Source organism: Manacus candei, unplaced genomic scaffold (genome assembly GCF_025592945.1).
Source record: "Manacus candei isolate 608988 ecotype Guabito, Panama unplaced genomic scaffold, ASM2559294v1 h1tg000014l, whole genome shotgun sequence".
Classification (NCBI taxonomy): domain Eukaryota; kingdom Metazoa; phylum Chordata; class Aves; order Passeriformes; family Pipridae; genus Manacus; species Manacus candei.
In genome coordinates, this window is record NW_026138062.1 from 68,380,247 (window position 1) to 68,399,166 (window position 18,920).

At 35.4% G+C, this 18,920-nt stretch overlaps 1 protein-coding gene across 1 annotated transcript in view; it reads right to left on the reverse strand.

The window, feature by feature from the left end:
• Nucleotides 1-18,920, reverse strand: part of NCAM2 (neural cell adhesion molecule 2) — a 277,189-nt gene that overhangs the window by 129,186 nt on the left and 129,083 nt on the right. The window contains exons 2-4 of the mRNA XM_051779598.1: nt 7,166-7,240; nt 5,934-6,140; nt 3,568-3,711 (exon numbers count right to left, since the gene is read on the reverse strand). Of these exons, the coding sequence (XP_051635558.1) occupies nt 3,568-3,711; nt 5,934-6,140; nt 7,166-7,240 (426 nt within the window). The remainder of the gene's footprint in view (nt 1-3,567; nt 3,712-5,933; nt 6,141-7,165; nt 7,241-18,920) is intronic.

The following is an 18,920-nucleotide window of genomic DNA, read 5'->3' on the forward strand; positions in this document are numbered from 1 at the left end:
ATCAAGACAACATGAGAAACACTAACTTAAATGAGTAATATTCATGTACTTTCTCTGTAAAATATGAATGCTCATTGAGAAAACATTCGTTAATTATAAGTAAAATGTCAACTGAGAAATTAGGGGTTTTCTCATCGCAAAAAGCATTGCCATTTCCTAAATTTCAGTATGGATTTTCCATCCATAACTTCCCACTTAATTTGGGTCACCAAATTTAAGTCAAATTTACAATTTATTGCAAAATGAGTGGAATATTCATGAGCACCTACATAGAATATCTAAAAAGATTAGGTGGAAAAAAATTATTCAAAATATAAATTGAGAAATTTATAACAAAATAAACAACAAAATGCTGCTTCTCTCTTTGTGCCCATTCTACACCATTAAGTCTAATTATTTTTCCCAATTCAAATCCATTTTGCTTGTGCTGATAATTCATGAGTGATCTCCATCTTTACCTCAACACCAAAGTCGAACCAACCAGCTGCAGTTGTAGCACCTCTGGGACAATGTACTTAAGAAGGAGGAAAGTTACTGTGCAACAGCAAGTGCAGCTGAAGAGAGGAGTGAGAATGTGTGAGAGGAAGAACCCTGCAGACACCAAGATCAGTGCAGAAGTAGAGAAAGGAGGTGCCCCAGGTACCAGAACAGAGATTAAGACCCAGAAGAAGAGAGGTATGTGGGGAAGATATTCTTTTAAGATTTGCTTTTATTTCTCACTATCCTACTCTGATTTGTTTGGTAATAAATTAATTTTTTCCCCAAGTTAAGTCTGTTTTCCCATGAGGGCGATTGGTGAGTGATCTTTCATCATCCTTATCTCAACCCATGAGCCTTTTTTTATATTTTCTCTATCCTGTCCAGCTGAAGAGGAGTACTGTCCACAAAAAAAAGCAGCTTTGGTAGGCAGCTGGCATCCAGCCAGGGTCAACCCACCACACCTGTTGAGGAGGGCAAGTGACAGAGTGGCTGGGTGCGTGCCTGGAAGCTGGCCAAGGTCAACATTAATGGAATCTTTCGAGGAGAATTGCTTCCTGCAGTTCATGTATGTGGGTTTTGAAGAACCTGCATGCTTGTTATTCAGCTGCCTTTCTTGTTCTATTTGCTCCAGTGTCATCCTTTCAGCACTGGAGGATGACAAGATTCACTAGCTTTCAGTTTTAACTAGAAACCAAATGACTTCTGTTTCAGTAGCAAGAATTCTATCATAAAATAAAGAGAGAAATGAAAAAAGAAAATTTAATTATGCTTCACCTGATAGAAGTTTACAGGACATCAATGTCCTCAATACATTTACGCTAATTATGTATGGTTTATAAACTCATGCTTGAACATTAATGCCATTTCACACACTGCCACCTAGAAATTATATAATCTTTTCCTTTCCTACCCCTACACAATTCCCAGAGAACTGTGCCTCCAAATGTTTTGAAAAGGTGAGATCCAGCCCCTCTTTAAGTTAATTGCTAACTTTTTCTTTTTTTTTTTTAACATAAATATTCAACGTACGAGAAGAACAAGAGGACCGGAGGTCATATTTACTTCTTTAAAACACTAAAAAAATGAAGGTTCAGGAGGGTTCCTGTTCCTTAGTAACAAGAAACAAAAACTGTAAGTGTTGGCTGGATAATTTTGCAACTTTCGTTGAAGAAAAATATAATGGAAACAACAACAGACATCCCCATGAGTAAACTTGTTATACCACAAGAAAAATATTTTGGGTCTTTTTTCACCACTAATACTGTCTACATACAGTCAAAATTAATACACATTATATTATAATCAAGTTTAGAAAATGGGAAGTGAATTGAATGTGTGACTTTCTTTAGAAGTCATTGCTCTCCATGTTTTATCCCTTAGTAGGTTTGTGAAAGAGGAGCTCATGTTGCTGTAAAAATGCCACTAAGTATATAATGATAGTATTCTCATTCAGCAGGAATCAACTGTGCATGGGTTGGAAGGGACTTTAAAGATCATCTAGTTCCTATCCTCATGGGCAGGGACACCTTCCACTAGACCAGGTTGCTCAAAGCTACATCCAACCTGGCCTTGAACAATGTCAGGGTTGGGGCATCCACAACTTCTCTGGGCAACCCATTGAGATGGTGCACACACACAATAAGGTTCACTGTCCTGTGGATATCCTGATAAAAATTGTGTCCTTCATTAAACAAATTAGAGTCAGTGGATCTGGACAGTAACTGAGCATTACATTCCTCCCTCCTGTCACTATATTGTCTGGACTCAACCCACTCAGCTTCAAATGCCTGTTCAGAAGAACAGCCAGACACGTGACCTTCCCCTTCAGTCATATCAGATGTTAAGTGGTAGCAAGAAGGATTGTCTATGTCTTTTTAGAGCCTTGTAACCCAAGCTAGAGGTATTTTTGGCTGACAGTTTGCAAATTTTGCTGTACTCTAGGGTACATATCAGGCTGTCAGCTGAAAATTACATTCTCCTAAATTTTTGTTTTCAGAATTCGTATTCTTCAAAATCTCCTATGTTTCATCTACAATCACTGTTTCAGTAGATATATATTTGTATATATATATAGATATAGATAAATTTCAACCAGTTTTTTTTAGGGGTAGAAGTTTGCAATTTCTTTTTAGTCTCTGTGTCTAGATGACAAAAGAAATAGAATATACAGAAGTAAGAAAGAACTTTAATCAAAATTTTGTTTTACAAGAGGAGAGGAAAATAAGACCAAGTCCAGAAACATCAACCAAGCTTTTTTTTCCCCCCAAGAAACTGCTCCACATTTGCTTATTTCATTTTGTGAGACCCCAAATAAACTTTTAATGTTCATTTCTACATAAAAATAGCAATTATTTTTTTAAATTATAATAATTTAAAGTGTATACTGCTACCTCGAGTTTCGTTATAAGCAGAGACAAAGCTTGATGAGAAGGTGGATAAGGTGGTTCACTAAAAATGTTAGTTCCACTTCCAGAAAATGTGGAAAGTCCCAGTTTCCATAAAGGCATATACGACTATTGAGATAGCACTGACAAATGATTCACAGTTTTTGAGGCAGTAAGTCAAAGAAATTCTAAGTGCCTAATTAATTTTCTCTCTAGAGGTTTAGAACTTGTATGTGGGGAATGTGGGGTTTACTTACCCCCAACACATGCAAACTCTCACAGGAGTGCAAAAAGCCATTCCACCTGCAATCCTCTGAGCAACTATGCAAGTATCCCAAAGTCAGTGCAGTGTGTGGGCAGTGTCACTGCTTTGTGTGCACAGGGAAGCTCATCTGTGTGTGTTTTAAACATATGTTCAACTCCTACGCACCAGGCAGACCAGGAAGAGTTCCTGTGAAGGAGCTCACAGCAACCTTTTGGGCATTTGGACCCTCATGTTACATCTAGACAAAATTCCCAATTGGAAAAAAAGACATATGAAGGAAACCATTGTATATTCTCTGTAGATCACAGAACCTGGTTAAGTCATACTCAGACTCATGGGCTAGTCAAATCCCCCACTATAATGCAATTAGTCTTCTTTTACAATAATGTTTTAATATTAATTGGAATGTATAACTGAAAGAGTTACCAAAATACTAACTGTCAGCAATAGTTGTGACTTCCTCGTTCCGATACAACCAGCTGACAACGGGAGCAGGTGAACTGGTAACACGGCAAACAACTTCTGCATCTTCTCCCTGCCTGAACTCCTGTGGAGACACTATGTCTCGAAAAGTGAGCTTTTCTGAAAAGGAAAAAAAAAAAAAAAGGAGAATACAGTAAGTGTCTTACAGTTCACTCAGCATTAAAATTACATGTGACATCAAATCAGATAAATGTGACTATTACGCCTTCTCACTGTGATAAAAAAGAATTATTTCCATAATATATTTTTCCCAGATAAGACTCAAATGGTTCTAGACACATCATTTCCACTGTCTGTAAAAGTGACTTTACAAACATATTTTATTATGAAACATAATCCGTTCATGTTTTATAAATATATTTTCATTGTTTTCAATGTTCCAGAACCCAGTTTTGAAACTCTGGGTCTTAGAATTTTATATATTCATGTTAATAGTCTATTTACTCTCTTTTGTGTTTTATTCCTCATTATTTTATTACTTAATTAAAATTTCATGTTTTTATTCTATCAAAACTTTCATCAAAACCACTAAAATTTGGAAAACTACCTAAAAACGTAGAATTTTAGCTTCACTAACTGAGAAAAACATCAGCTGAGTAAAACAGAAAACCTCAAAAGCCAGTGAGAAATAATATGGAAAAACAACCCCAAATAACCAAACAATATTCAATTGTATTAGTGGGTTGAATAAATTCAGTATTATTAGAATTTAGTGCTGGAAGTCCAAGATGGTATTAATCCATGATCTCATACAAGATCTGACGCAGAAACCACCTGCCTAACAAAAAAAAAAAAATTCTGGAAGAGTTTCTTGCACACAAAATAAACAAACCAACTTATGCTGCCTCAGAGCAAAGATGGCCAGTTATCTTTCAGAGGACACTTTGGAGAACATAAAGCAGAGATGCCACTTCACCTCCATTTTTCTTTATTGATACAGGCTCAAATAATCCACACAGTTCTCACAGCAGATGGACACACAGCTCTTATATAGCTTTGCATGAAGTGTTTGAAGTATTTCACCATATGTAAGACAGGAAAAAACCTCCCAGAGACATGAGTGAGTCCTGAGCCAGGCTCTAAGACAACCAACAGTTAGTGAGTGAGTCTATGCTGCTTTTTTCTTACCATACATAACAAATATGAATAAAGATACTTTTTTATGTGAGTTCCCACAAACCTTGATATTTTTGCGGGGGTTTTCAGGTTTATGTGGCCTCAGAATTATTAAAATTACCACATGCAAACACTTCAAAAGACTTTCACCTTGCTCAGCAGTCTGTTAATGGAGTAACTGGCAGTTTTATGCATACAAAGGAATCCACAAAACTTGAAATCCTTTGAACTGCCAGCTTTCAAGCCATCACATAATCACTTGTAACTGCTATCACCCTTTACATGGTTCTTTTATCAAAACATTTTTTTTAATTATGTCTTTTGTTATGTGAGTTATCTGTAGCCCTCAGAAGTAGAGCTTTACCGTTCTACTCTGTATTTTCTGTCTCATTGTAATGCCTAAGCATTTAAAAAACTGTTCTCTAATCAAATTAGAGACTAACTCAGCTGAAAGGCTGCTGGCATATGGCCCATCCTTTCACTGACAAACACCTTGCCTTACATATTCACTGTGTTTGTTTAATGTACTGCTTCTAGGCATCTTTAATTGATCTGAAGAATATAGAACAATGTAAAGTTATTCAACTACAGTGAGAAAAAACCCGACAACAAATCTCTCAGGGAATCTCTTACCACAGTAGAATGTATTTATTTTTCAAATATAGTCTTCAATTAGTTGCTTGCAATTGAAATGCATTTTGGTTTCTTATAACCCCAAGCTTGTCAATGCTTTATGTCAAAATTCCATTATAAGGCCAAGAATATCAAAAGACTGACATAAAAGTAACCAATTCAGCAAAAACTCCACTTTTTAAATGTCACATATTGCTCTTCCTGCAATAATAACTTTTATTTATATAATAATAAAATTTTATTCATATACATATTTGCAATATATTGTAGATATGTTTTTAATTAGAATGACATTGATCTGACTTGTTTCTCATATTTACTCACTTCTTTCAGGGGCATAGCATACACTGCACCCTCCTAAGATTACATTCTAAAACACAAGGGAAAAGTGATCTACAATACTACTAAGTGACCTCCCATTTAATTTGAGTCTTTGTCATAATACCCACTAACTAAACTGTAGGAGAAGCAATTATGTGGAAGAAAAAGACCAGAGCTTGGGAAGACATTTTGATAGGCTTTCCTTTCTCTATACTAGTGCCTTTTAAAACATAGTCTTTCATTTTACTTACGATAAATTTCCAAAACTACAGTAGCTTCTTGAGTTTGTCCTTTAGCATCTGTTGCTTGACACCGATATATCCCAGCATCTTCTATGTTTGCATTGTAAATGGTCAGACGTGATCGAACTCCTTCTTTTTGAACAACCACTCTCTGACTAGAAACAATCTTCTCTCCTTGGGGATTGTACCAATCTATGCTGTCAGGCTCACCAATGGCTGCAAACAAAACCAAAAAACAACCCAAATTTAGCAGTTCAGGAGGACGTTACGCAGTGCACAAATTTATCCAACGTGCAGTCTACGCAGTGTCAGGAATTTATGCAAAATTCAGGAAGAATTTCTTCATGGAAAGGGTTGTCAAGTATTGGAATGGGCTGCCCAGGGAGACTGTGGAACGACCATACCTGGAGGTGTTCAAGGGAAAGCTTGATGTGGCACTTAGTGCCATGGTCTAGTTGACCTGGTGGGGATTTGTCAAAGGTTGGACTCCATGATCTTGGAGGTCTTTTACAACCTAAAATATTCTGTGATTCTATAGTGTCAGCTAACTGCTAAACTGTGAGAGCTGTCAAACTGTCAGTAGAAAGACAAGCAAGACAAAACCGCAGGTAGATGTACGATTGTTGAGAGAGGATAAACAGCAGCTCGATAATTCAAGAAGGGTAAAAAGCCCACAGACAGGTATAAAGTCCTAAAGGGAAGACACAGGCTGTTCAGCAGTCACTGGGTCAACGGGTCAAGTCATCAGGCAGTTGCACTGTCAGTGTAGTCAGGTCATGTGTCACCAGCAGTGAAAGATGCCAACTCAGAAAATCAAGGATCAGTATCAGGCAGCTGCAAATGAAAACTCTTCTCCTGACTGATAACTGCCTCACCAGAAAAACTCTTTGGCTCTCTCATTAGGTTGGAGAGGATGCTAAAGCTTAAGCAGGTAGCTTACTTAATTCCTTAACTTAGACAAGTAAAAATATTTTAACTAAAAAAGCATGGTAACAGATATAAACAACCTTTACTGATACAGAGGATTCAAACTGAGTGATTCAGAGTGTGAAATGAAGAGATTCCAGACTGGAAATGTGAAGCCAGTGAACAGTTAATATTTATCATGATTCTTACGAGTCAATATGAATATACAACATGATGTTAATTTAATATTATGAATCAATTAATTCAGTTTTAAATATGTAGGAAGTTCAAAAATTAACAAAAATTACATATCTATAAGTAAACTGAAGACATACCTGTGCACGTGAAGAATTTGGATTCACCCACACTGAGCTCAACTTTGCTAAGTGAAATTGTAACTTGAAGTAAAGCTGAAAAATATAAAGTAGGTTGTTAATACATTTGAGTATTTGTCAGTTTAAATTTTTTATTGTCAGGTCTTGTATTTTTTTCATTCTATACACAGAACCTGTTCAACAAATCTGAAGTTTCAGCTAAACATTGTTATGCTAGAATACATATAGAGGTAGAGAAAACAATCAAAATAAAATGTTACATGAAAGATAACAACCTCATATCTCAAACTTGAGGACAAAATTAAAGGGGGGAAAGAAAAAAGAAAGAAAAATGTATAGAAATATACATAAACCCATAAATTCAATGAGAATAAGGCGACTTGGAACACTCATCATAGACTGACAAAGGGTAAATCATGCCTGACTTTTAGGATAAAATTATTACTTTTGTGCATGAGAGAAGAATACTGGGTGGCAATTACTTTGACTTTATCAAGGCTTTTGACACTACCTCCCACAACCTTCTCATATTCAACTGCATTGGGTATAAATAGCAAGGTTTTGGTAGCGGGGGCTGGTTGCAGGGGTGATTTCTGTGGGAGGGAGGTCAGAGGTTGTGCTGTGCAAATACAGCCAGTTCTAGATAGCTCCACAACGCACCCACTGCAGGACACTACTGAGAGACTTAGAGGAGTTTGTAGCACCTGCCAGAACACAGCCCGAGGAACAAGGCCAAAATGATAGGAGGTGCTCCATGACACAGTTGGTAACAGCCCTGATGGGACGGTGGAGATGCAAGAACAAATACATCCCCAAAAGGACTGTGGCCTGTGGATAACCCACAACAGAACCGAGGAAACCAGTAAGGCAGAATGAACAGTGGAAGAAAAGAGTTAAAAAAGAAGGAATGGCAAAAAGGAAACCACTATGTCCTCACCCCAACCTCCTGCATTACCCATCATCTCACTGGAGGGACTGAGTGTAACCTGCATGGGTGGTGATAATGAGAGGAGTGAAGACTAGGAATGGAAAGGAGAGGTATCTGGAGCACAGGAAAGAAGCAAAAACGTGTTTTCCCTAAGCGTTTAACTATTTATCATCCTTGTTTTCAAATACTCAGGTAATTAAATGTTTATGTTAGGTTGATAAATAAATTTTATTTCCCCAGTTGGAGTCTGTTATGCCCCAACAGTGATTTGACAATGATTTCTCCTGTCTTTGCCTTGGCTCATCAGTTTTCTCAGTCTCAGTCTTCCTAATTTCATCCCTGTCTTGCTGTTGTTAAAAGGATCGAGCAAGGCACTGTAGGGGATCTTGGCCTAACCCACCACATCAATCTGTTTTGCCTGACCCTGCTTTGAGCAGGAGATTGGACTAGAGACCTTCTTCAGTCCCTTCCACCTTGAATTATCTTTTGCTCCAGTGATCCTGGGAATAACCTACACAACGTAAGACAGTATTATTGGTGAGGGGGTTAATTATGCAAAATAACTAGGTATTCTTCAGTAACCACATTTCCAGCATCATCACCATTCTAAGTAGCTGTTTCTCTTTAACATCCATTATCTTAAAAAAATTGAACAATAAATGTTCATAAACCAACAGCGGATAAAATCAATCACGTTAATTTGAAGGTCTAATCAAGGCAGAAATCAAACAGGCAAAAAATGGACTCTTTTTTTTAAAGAATTTTCATTTAGGATTCTACATAGTAGAGAACTGGGATGTATCTGAAGGTTAAGAAAAAATACTAGTCTGAAAATCTGGATTTTCAGTCTTGAAATATAGTAACTATCGTCTATTCTCTGTATGTGGAAATATTTTACCTTTTGGAAAACTGCAACACAAGGTATAGTTTATACTGAACGTCATAATCACACCAAGATTCCTTCTGTATAATTGGTATGAAAGTCCAAGAGGACAAACATCTCTAGAGATGAGGAGTATTTTGCTCCAAACTAAATTTTTTCTCTCACAAATTTCACCCATGAATAAGAACCTGCTAAACCCCTCAATTATTCAGTTCTGCTGACAGTAAAAATTCAAGAAAAGATGAGCACAGAAAAAAACCATTAATCTCTACTGATAATACTCAGATAATGTGCCAACTAATACAATTAAAAGAAAAGTGTAATGAAACAAATTTTCTATTAACTTTCATGTAATCAACCTGGATAAGCAAGAATTAGACAAGATTTGAATTTTTTCTTCAATAGTAGTATCAAAAAACGGCAGAGAAAACTGCAGATTACTTCATTATCAGCCTACCAATCTAAATTTAACAAAATTCATTATTTTCTAATAAAATAAAATTAAAAATCAAATACATGTGTGGTAAATAACATTTTTCATGAGTTGTCCTGAATTGTGATCAGGGACTTGTACCATTCTCCACACAACAACAAGGAGCATGGTGAAAGCTCCTTTAGGACACACAGAGCACTGACAGAGAAAGAGTCTGCTCATTCTCATCCATGGTCTTTACTTCCATGGTATCAGAAGCAAAAGACAAACCTACATGTAGGAAAGGAACTGAGTTTCACACAAAGTTTTCTTTTATGTTGTAATAAGCACCAAGGAATAATAAATCATCCAAGAGGCTACTCCAAGCCTCATTTCTTTGTTTACTTGTCAGGTAAAGCTTCACTATAACCTCAGGACATACAACTGCTGGTTGGAAACCAAAGTACTAATAAACACAGAGGTTGGGGAATTTCAAGTGTTCAGACATCACAGACTCACTTTTTAGGCCCTATGCCACCATTTCTCTGGCACTATATTTTTTTTTATGGAGTTAGGAATCTTGTGCAGTTGCTTCAGAAATATATACATCAGCATTTCAGCAGTATTGCTTCAAGGACAATTGCACTGCTTAATTCCAATAACTGTAATAACTGATGTCAAACTATGTAAATGCAGTAGATTAAGTAATGAATGTCAAGTAGAATGTAAGGAACAGGATGAGAGGTGAAAAAGCAAGAGAATATTTTTCCTTCATCAATTAAACACATATTTGAAACTCTCACAGAGTTTTGGCAAAGGGCTCAAATCCAATTAAATTTCTTAGCATAAATGTAACTATAAACTCTATGGAGATATGCTGGCTACATCTCTGAAACCAAAAGGAAGTCTTCTTTCCTACATATGGTACTTTAATATTTACAAAACAGAAAAATATAAGACCATCTGTCCCATTTTCCCAACTTCATCGCTTTCCTAGCTCTACTTCATGTAAATAGTAAAATATTGTTTCATGCAACCTAGAAAGAAAAATATTGTCCAAGTTATTAATCTAGCAATCTTTGCTTATTAGTAGAGAGGCAAATAGTCGAGGAGGAGGCTCACTTGTCACTTACTGAAGGTAAAATATTGCAAAGAGACAACACAGAGTCAGGAAACTCCACATTACTTCCAAATCTGTTCCAAGAACTACAGAGATGCATTAAGTTATTATAAGCTCTGACGAAGGCGGCAGTGATGCACTCACAACTCAAGTTATTGCTGTGCTCCAACAGCTAATGGACTAATATAAAAGGGAGTTGTTTGTAACAAACTGGTTTGATGGTCTTTGAATACACAGGCAAATCAGGGCAGTGAAGATGCCCCAGAAATTCAGTAGAGCTGGTATCTAACTATGTTAAGCCAAGCCCAAAAGTAAATAGTATTTTCTTCATGGATCTGACAAAATACTGCCTCTTCCCATTTTTCCAAGGATATCACGTAACTACTTGTTCAGAAAAAAAATATTCAAAAAGGTAACATGTAAAAGATCTGTTCAAGTAGAAGGCTGGTGAGTGTAATCCCATTGTACAACAGCTGTTCTGGGGAAAAGTGAAGTCAGTCAGGACTTCACTCAGTCTTTGGTACATGCCCAATTTTATACCAAAATAAAAAGAGCACTATTAGTACTAGGTGATACAACCAATCCTGTCCCTTTTGACCACAGTCATTATAAAAGAATTATTATCAGTTGTAACGCACTAAGAGGATTCTGCTGAATTATTCCTTAATGGCTTTAAAAATCACTTATGAAGATAAGGAAGAACAGTAATGAGAGGTTCATTTGTCCTGTTAAATATGGAGACAGATGACTGCATTCATGAGGACTAGTATTTAGTAGCCTAACTGATTTCAGTCCCATTAGCAATAGTATCCTTCACGTTTTAGAACAAACATCACACCCTGCCATAGTTGTTCACACAGAGCATCACCTGATGCAAGAAAAGTGAGGTGTCATCAGTGAGAGGTTACAAAAATTGTAACAATAAGTGACTTGCATTTGTACTTCTACTGTCCCTTAGCAATATATTAAAACAAGTTCAAAGTGTATACTATACAAATGTACTTTTAAACATATCTGTAAGATACGTAAGGTACTAAAAAGGAAAAGGAGACAATATTTAAATAAGATCTGAAAAATATTGGGTAAACCTCTGTTTCAACTAATAACTCCATCCAGTCTTCCTGATAACCCCACCTCAAACACTCCAAAACCCTCCAAAATCTTCCTTTTTGTCTGTATTGGAAAGATACCAGTAACAAAACATACCATATTCTGCCCCAGTTTGCGCAATGCAAGTTTGGTACAATACAGTTGAACAGTTTTTATGCTACATCGATAGATCTGAGTGCATTTTGGAATTTACTTCTGAGCAGTCAGACATCACTCTGCTATAGAGGGGTCTTTCTAAATCTGTTGGAACGCAAACTCACTGAAGGGGAGAGGGCAATGGGAAGGCAGCAAAGAGAAAAGTACACAGCTACAAAGAACAAACAAGGCATGTCATGGGATCAACACAGAACTAAGGAAAGGGGCGATAGCTACAGAAGGTAGTTTGGATGGCCTTGGCATTGGCTTCTAAGAAAAACAAGGAGACTGCAAGATAGGACTGTCCTCTTTGTGAAGGTCCTAATTCTGTTTAGCATAAGTTCTCTGACAATAGTTATACCCTCAGCTATCATAATTCTTTGACTTCCTGTAATTAGCAAACTTACCTGGGTAATGTGGTTTTGCTTTCAGTAAACGACTAAACTAGTATTTAATGTATAATATGCTTAGAAAACAAGGCTTCATTATCCTTGAGCGTAAAGAAATTAGTATGTTTTAAATAGGTATCAAATTCAATCCCAGAACAACCATTCACCCAGTTAATCTTTTTACCCTTTATTATGCAGGCTTCTGAGAATATTCTGTTTCAGTGCGCTGATTTTCAGATACAAGTGAATGGCCTTCAAATGAAAATTACACTAGCATAATCCTTGCAGAAATGCCTTCTCTCTTAAATTCCTATTAACTTCTATTTTAAATAGACTTGGAAACAACAAAAAGTTTTGTTGGTTTGGGGGCTTTTTTTTTTTTTTAATAGTATGTTTTAAATCTATTTGGACTTCTAAGCTGAAATAATGAAACAAATTATTAAATACACAATGAACTTCTTAAGTATCAGACAGTTAAAGGGTATTTTATTTTAGGGTAAATACTTTTTAAAATTCTTTTTAAAAACCTCAGTAGGTTAAATTGTTTCAAGTACTAATTCAGCAAAATCAGAAATACAAAAGAAGAAAACCACTATACAAGCCATAAAGTTACATTTCTGTTAGCAAAAGTGTGCTCTGAGCTGCTTCCATGAGCAGTCAAACAGGAATGGTACACCTCTGCCCTGAGGAATTCCTTTAAAATAACAGTACAAAATAGAGCGGAATTAAAGTCTGTTAAGCTGTTTGCACCTGAGAGATGGAATGACCTACTGGAAACAACGTTTGGAAATATCTTAAGTCCCCTAAGGTATTTTTTTTTTCACATACAAAAAAGATTCCAACACTATGGACCTTTGAAGAGGGAATGGCACGTGGTCAGATGTTACACAAGAGATGACCTTTAAAGCTAATGACATAGCTACTAAAATTATCATCATTAACAGAAACCCCACAATGAAATGATAGAAACAAAATAGGATTTTACCACATATTGTAACATCTCTCTTATATCCAAATGAACTCTCTATAGAGAAGAAATCCTATCATCATTCATATATCCAATGAAAAGGAGATGATGTTCTTGTTGAGCTTGTAAAGGCTGTGAAACTTGTCATGTTTAAAACCACCTAATACATTTGTAATCCTTTGGGAACAAAAAGAATGCTAACAAATATTTTTTTTCTTGTGTATGTGAGAACCCACAGTGAAAATTTAATCCAAACAGGCTATTCAAATGCAATTCATTTAACGTTTCATCATTTAAATGTATTTTTAGATTTTTTTCCCAATTTTTCTAGCAGTTTAATAAACTACATGAGGTTTCCTATTTAGACAGGATTCTAATATCCTGTAAGCACTATAACCTTTTGTTTTTTCCTATGAGAAAGATATATTAATGGCCTAATGATAGCCTGTCTTCCATTCAATGGCCTTGAATGCTTGTCTGCAATTTGGTTTGCAGAAATATCTCAAAGACAAACTGCATTTGAAAAGCCAATAAAGAAAAACTTAAATTTTAAGAGTTTGGTTATTTTTCAACTTCACAGTGGGTTGACTACTACTAAATCATAAAGTGTCACTTCTCCAGGGTATGGCAGTTCTGAGAGATGTTGTTTACATTTATAATTGCTTGACAGAAAGCTTTACAATAAATTAAGCAGTTCAGTATAACCGAACTTTCTATTTCATTAAATTACCCTTAATTTGGATTTGTCAGTAGAAAATACAGTTTTGATGTAAAGTTCTAAGGTTTCATTTGAATTATTATGGATTCCTTGTTAAATTTCTGTCCTACAGAATACAGAGTGGTTTATTTTTGGGTAGACAAAACAGTCTTTGTGTCATCATGAATTTGTTTCCTACATCTGTTGAAGTGTCATTTTCCCTGATGAGAAGAGTTAAAGTCACATAAAGTTCAAACTCCCTTCTGGGGCGTAACAGATGTTATACAGGGGTGAAATGCACAATGCAGGAGCACCAACACAATCCACTTCTGTGCAACAGTGGCCCAAATACTGAAGAAGAGTCAGAAAATCCTCTGTTAAATATTCTTTTCTATGACGCAGCAGAAACAGTAAAATGGATAAGCTATTAATATCCGAGCAGAAACAGTAAACAAGTATAAGCCAGTCTGCTTGTTACAATTACAATTCAAAAGACTTAAGCACAAGTTAGTCATTACTGTCCCCTCGAAAGTCAAGCAAACTATAGTTTAGAAATAAACATATAAATATTGTGAGTTTTATTGAGATTTTCAGGTAGGTTGATATTGGGAGCTCCATTCTCTAAAAATGTAAGAGGTGCAATATGGATAAATATTTATATATAAATTTACAAACCCAAGTATATTCAGATACTTTAAAAGATACCTAAAGAATATTTAATGAATATTTATTATTCCTAGTCATGGCTTAGAAGTTTACTTAAAAACTCAACAAATCAAGATTAAAAGGTAACCTAATTAAAAAAAAAACAAAACAAAACAAAAAAAAAAAAAAAAAAAAAAAAACCAAAAAAAAACATGAGCATATTCATTTAAAATCTGTTTTTGGCAAGAAATATTTGCTGTAAGCGAAAGGCATTATGAACTTTGGAGGACTTTAGCTATAAAATACCAGGCATGACATGACGCAGATATTTAATTCTATTTAAGTTATTCTAGCTAAATTCAGTAAAGCTTCTTGTAATGTATGGGAAGAACATGGAAGTTTAAAATTCATTGATTAACAGAATATTAATCTATTTTAACTGCAGAGAAACATCCTGGGGAATCTTTGTCATAAATCGATCTCATACATACATAACTACATAGATATGTGGGGAAAAATAACATAGGATAATATAATTATACTTATCAAAGCTTAACACCTTAAAAAAGTCTCTTCAATCAGAATTTTTTTGGGTGTTGGCAGTATTAAACAGAAAGAAAAAGTACTTCATGAGGTTATGAATTTTAAGGAACATGCTTCCCAAACTGAAAATTACTAAATCAAGGAATTCTTATTTTCACAATATCTCCTATACACAGAATCTTTTCAAAACCCAGAAATACCTCAACAAATATAAATTTGAAAAATGAAGACCTTAATCTTCAAAGTAGTGGTTTTCCAATAACAATAACCTAGAATGACAGATATAGAATAAGTAGGAGGCCGGACATGTTCTTGGTGGGCAGGGTTAATTTTTTTTTAACATTAAATCTATTTTCCTAAGTAACAAGTGATAGGGCAAGAAGAAATGGCCTCAGGTTGTGCCAGGGGAGGTTTTGATTAGATATTAGCAAAAATTTCTTCACTGAAAGGTCTGTCGAGCATTGGAACAGGCTGCCCAGGGAAGTGGTGGAATCACCATCCCTGGAGAGATTTAAAAGATGTGGAGATGTGGAGATTAAGGACATGGTTAATGCTGGGCCTGTCAGTGCTGGGTTAATGGTGGTACTCGATGATCTTAAAGGCCTTTTCCAACATAAATGATTTCACCGTGCTTTGTTTTGTTTTTAATCTAATCTAAAATAAATTTAACATCATTTTCAAAATGCTTGAAGTCAAACAGAGTGATACAAGCTGACAGTGGCACCCAGTGACAAGTGGTAATGTGCACTAACTCGGATACAGGAAATTCTGCTTAAACATAGAAAAACACTTTGTCCACTGTCTTTTATTACAGAACAGTAAATCAGGTACAATACAGAGACAAAAAATACTTAAGGATGACATTTATCCAAAACTGCAAGCTTTAAGTTAAAGTCACAAACATTAAACACATTTCTGAAAAGGAGCGTTCATGCTATTAAAAGTGTCTCATGTTCCCTCATTACATTTCATTTTGGTTTGACTGAGGTAAAAAATTTTTAAAACTGCATTTCTTTGTTGTTACTGGGTAATCAGCACAAGTTTGATAACATGCCAAGGCAGTAGCTGAACACGGACACCTAATTAAAAGGTATATATATGCTGCTTACAAAGCAGCAGCAGAAAACATGATACAGGGAACAGGAGTCTGGGGAAAAAAAACAAACCAAAAACACCCAAAACAACAACAACAAAAACCCAACCAAAAAAACACCAAGCTAAATCACTGCCAAAATTCCTCCTTCAAAATCAGCTAATAGGCCAAGTGATCCTTCAAAGTGCAGCAGAATATTGGATGGAGCCAGCATTCATCTAAACTACTTGGCCCGTACACTATAAATCCAAACAAGATGTTTCTCAAACTTCAGGCCAAAAATTGTATGAAAAACTTCTGTTGAATGTCAAACACATTAACCATTCAGATGGTCATAGAACTAATTCAACAGAACTAATCTAACAAAAAGAGGAAACTTAAAAAAACCCTGGAATTATCTTTCTGTATCCATAGACACAGCATTGGAAAAGTTCTTCTGAATCTGGCAGACACTGAAAAATAATTCCAAAATTCTACCCTAAATCCTGGACATTTCAAGATGTCAGTGAATCAATGTTCCTTAAGATCCTAGTGAGTGATATTGTAAAGAGTGGATTCCTCCAGGCCTCATAGGAGCCAAGAGTTTGCCAAGTCTTAAACAATACACAACCCTTTCTCACAAAAATGTCTGCTTCAAGCACATTCTACAAAGGAGACATACAATAATTGTTTCCAGTGATGTATATATAGAGAGATTTATCTGAAATAAAGCCAGTGTAGTTGCTTAAAGATAATAATCTAATAAAGACAAGGTAAGAAATCAGATCATGTAATTATGGAACCAACGTATCCTCACTGATTTAAAAATGAGATCTTTGCAATGAAAGGTGTAACGAATTCCTTTTCCTCAGTTCTCACCAGAAAAACACTGAAATTAGCCTTAGAGTTCAAAAATTATTAGTGGAGATTAACAAACAAGTAGATGGCGAGATACAGCAACCATTGCAATTGCCTGGCAAATGTTGCTAAAAATACAGTAGTCTCTATGAAATGCACCTGTAGGCAACAAATAAGTTAAAGCAGAACAATATGTAAACTAAAGGCAGCAACAGAAAGAGCAGTATTTCATTCAACACATCTTGAATAAAATACACCAACTAATCAATGTCTCTGTAGCTAAAAAGAGAGGATTTTAACCTTGATTGCAAGAACCTCCAAACAAAAAACCGCATTGGCTTTCCTCGCAGATTTGTCTTTTATTCTCGTAAAAGAGATGACACATGCAAAAATTATTTGTTTCAGAGAAAGGACTTATCTAGTAAAAATGTTTTGTGCCTCAAGAATTCGTTACAGTCTCCGTTGGGAGTTTTCTTTAACACAAGTGTAAGCAGTTCATTCCATTTCTCAGAAGTGCATAATGAAATCAGAGCATCAACTTTAACTACACAAAACCCAACATTTTTAATTGTAAGGGTTTACAAAGGGATTGTGGAAACGTGACCCAAGGATGTCTGTTTGACATCTGAAGAAAATGAATTAATGGCTCAAGGAGATATGAATTGTCTCATTCACAGTCTGCTGCCCTGTTGAGGACAGATGTCACAAGGGCACGGAGAATGGCTAGAGGGACTTCTTGATGCCAGACATGCACATCATGGCAGTGTCTAAATTCAGATTTAAGAACTTTCAGTCCTTTTCTTGGCACTAGTCTGTTTGTCTGCATGCTCCTTATGAAAGGTAGGTGTTTCCTGAGACATTCAAATTGGCTGGAATATGAATTTATGGATTCGTCATTTCATTCAGTACAGTTTAGCTTGAGCAATGGTTTTTATTTTCTCTTCCTTCCATCAAGTCCTTAAAAAACTTGAACCCACATTTGAAATGCAAGAGTCCACAATCCAGTACTCGTGTTTTCCATTATTAATTATCCAAGACTAAAAAATATTATCAAATGGGAGTGATCCTAAGAAAAGAAATAGTATCTGCATCAGTCACTAAGCTTCTTTAAGAAAACTGTGTTTAGAAGGAAAGATATTGGAAGCACAGAATGGAAAATTAGCCATTTTGATACATGCTTTCTCTACTTCCTTTAGTTTCCTTACTTTCTGCTTCAGGAATTTACAAGTACAGTAATTTTAAAAACTATAGTGCGTAACTTACAGAGTACTTAGAGAATCTTATTCAGAAACATCTTGAACTATAATTATTTGTAAAAATATATTTTATTTTTCATCAAAACTTTTTAAAAGTATTACTATATTTCAATGGCACCCGAACCCGGAATTATTGTTGCATGCATTTTTACCTATAATTTAATTCTTTTTAGTTTAAAATTAGGATAACATTAAGTCAGAGATGTGTTTGTTCTTATTCACTGCTGAAAATTCATTTAAACAAATTTTCAAAAATCATAAATTACATAAACGATGACAAAAGATGCCAGAAGACAGCAAGATATTCAAAATTCAATAAAAATGAACATATTTTAGAAAAAAATTCCTTCAGCACAGTCTTACCCTGTATGGATAAAACCTGAAGAAAGACGAAATTTGGTTGATTAAATGTCTATTCAAAAAAGGCTTAGACGTCATTGCTACAGAGTGTGACTGTTGAGGATATCAGAGCTGCTGTGGGCAGAAGGTGTTTGTGTCTATGGCTGTTAGTTCAACATCACAGTCCCTTGCAAATATAATACACTTTTATGCACACGACTTCCATAATTGTGAATACTTCCAATCCAAACAGCTTATCATGACACAAAGTATATTTATTTTTTTAAAAACTTGTCTAGTTGCCTCAGTATATAGATCAATACATTAAAAGGATAGGTACATTAAATTATATGTAGGAAATGATAACCTATTCACAGAAATAATTCAATTATGCGACAGGT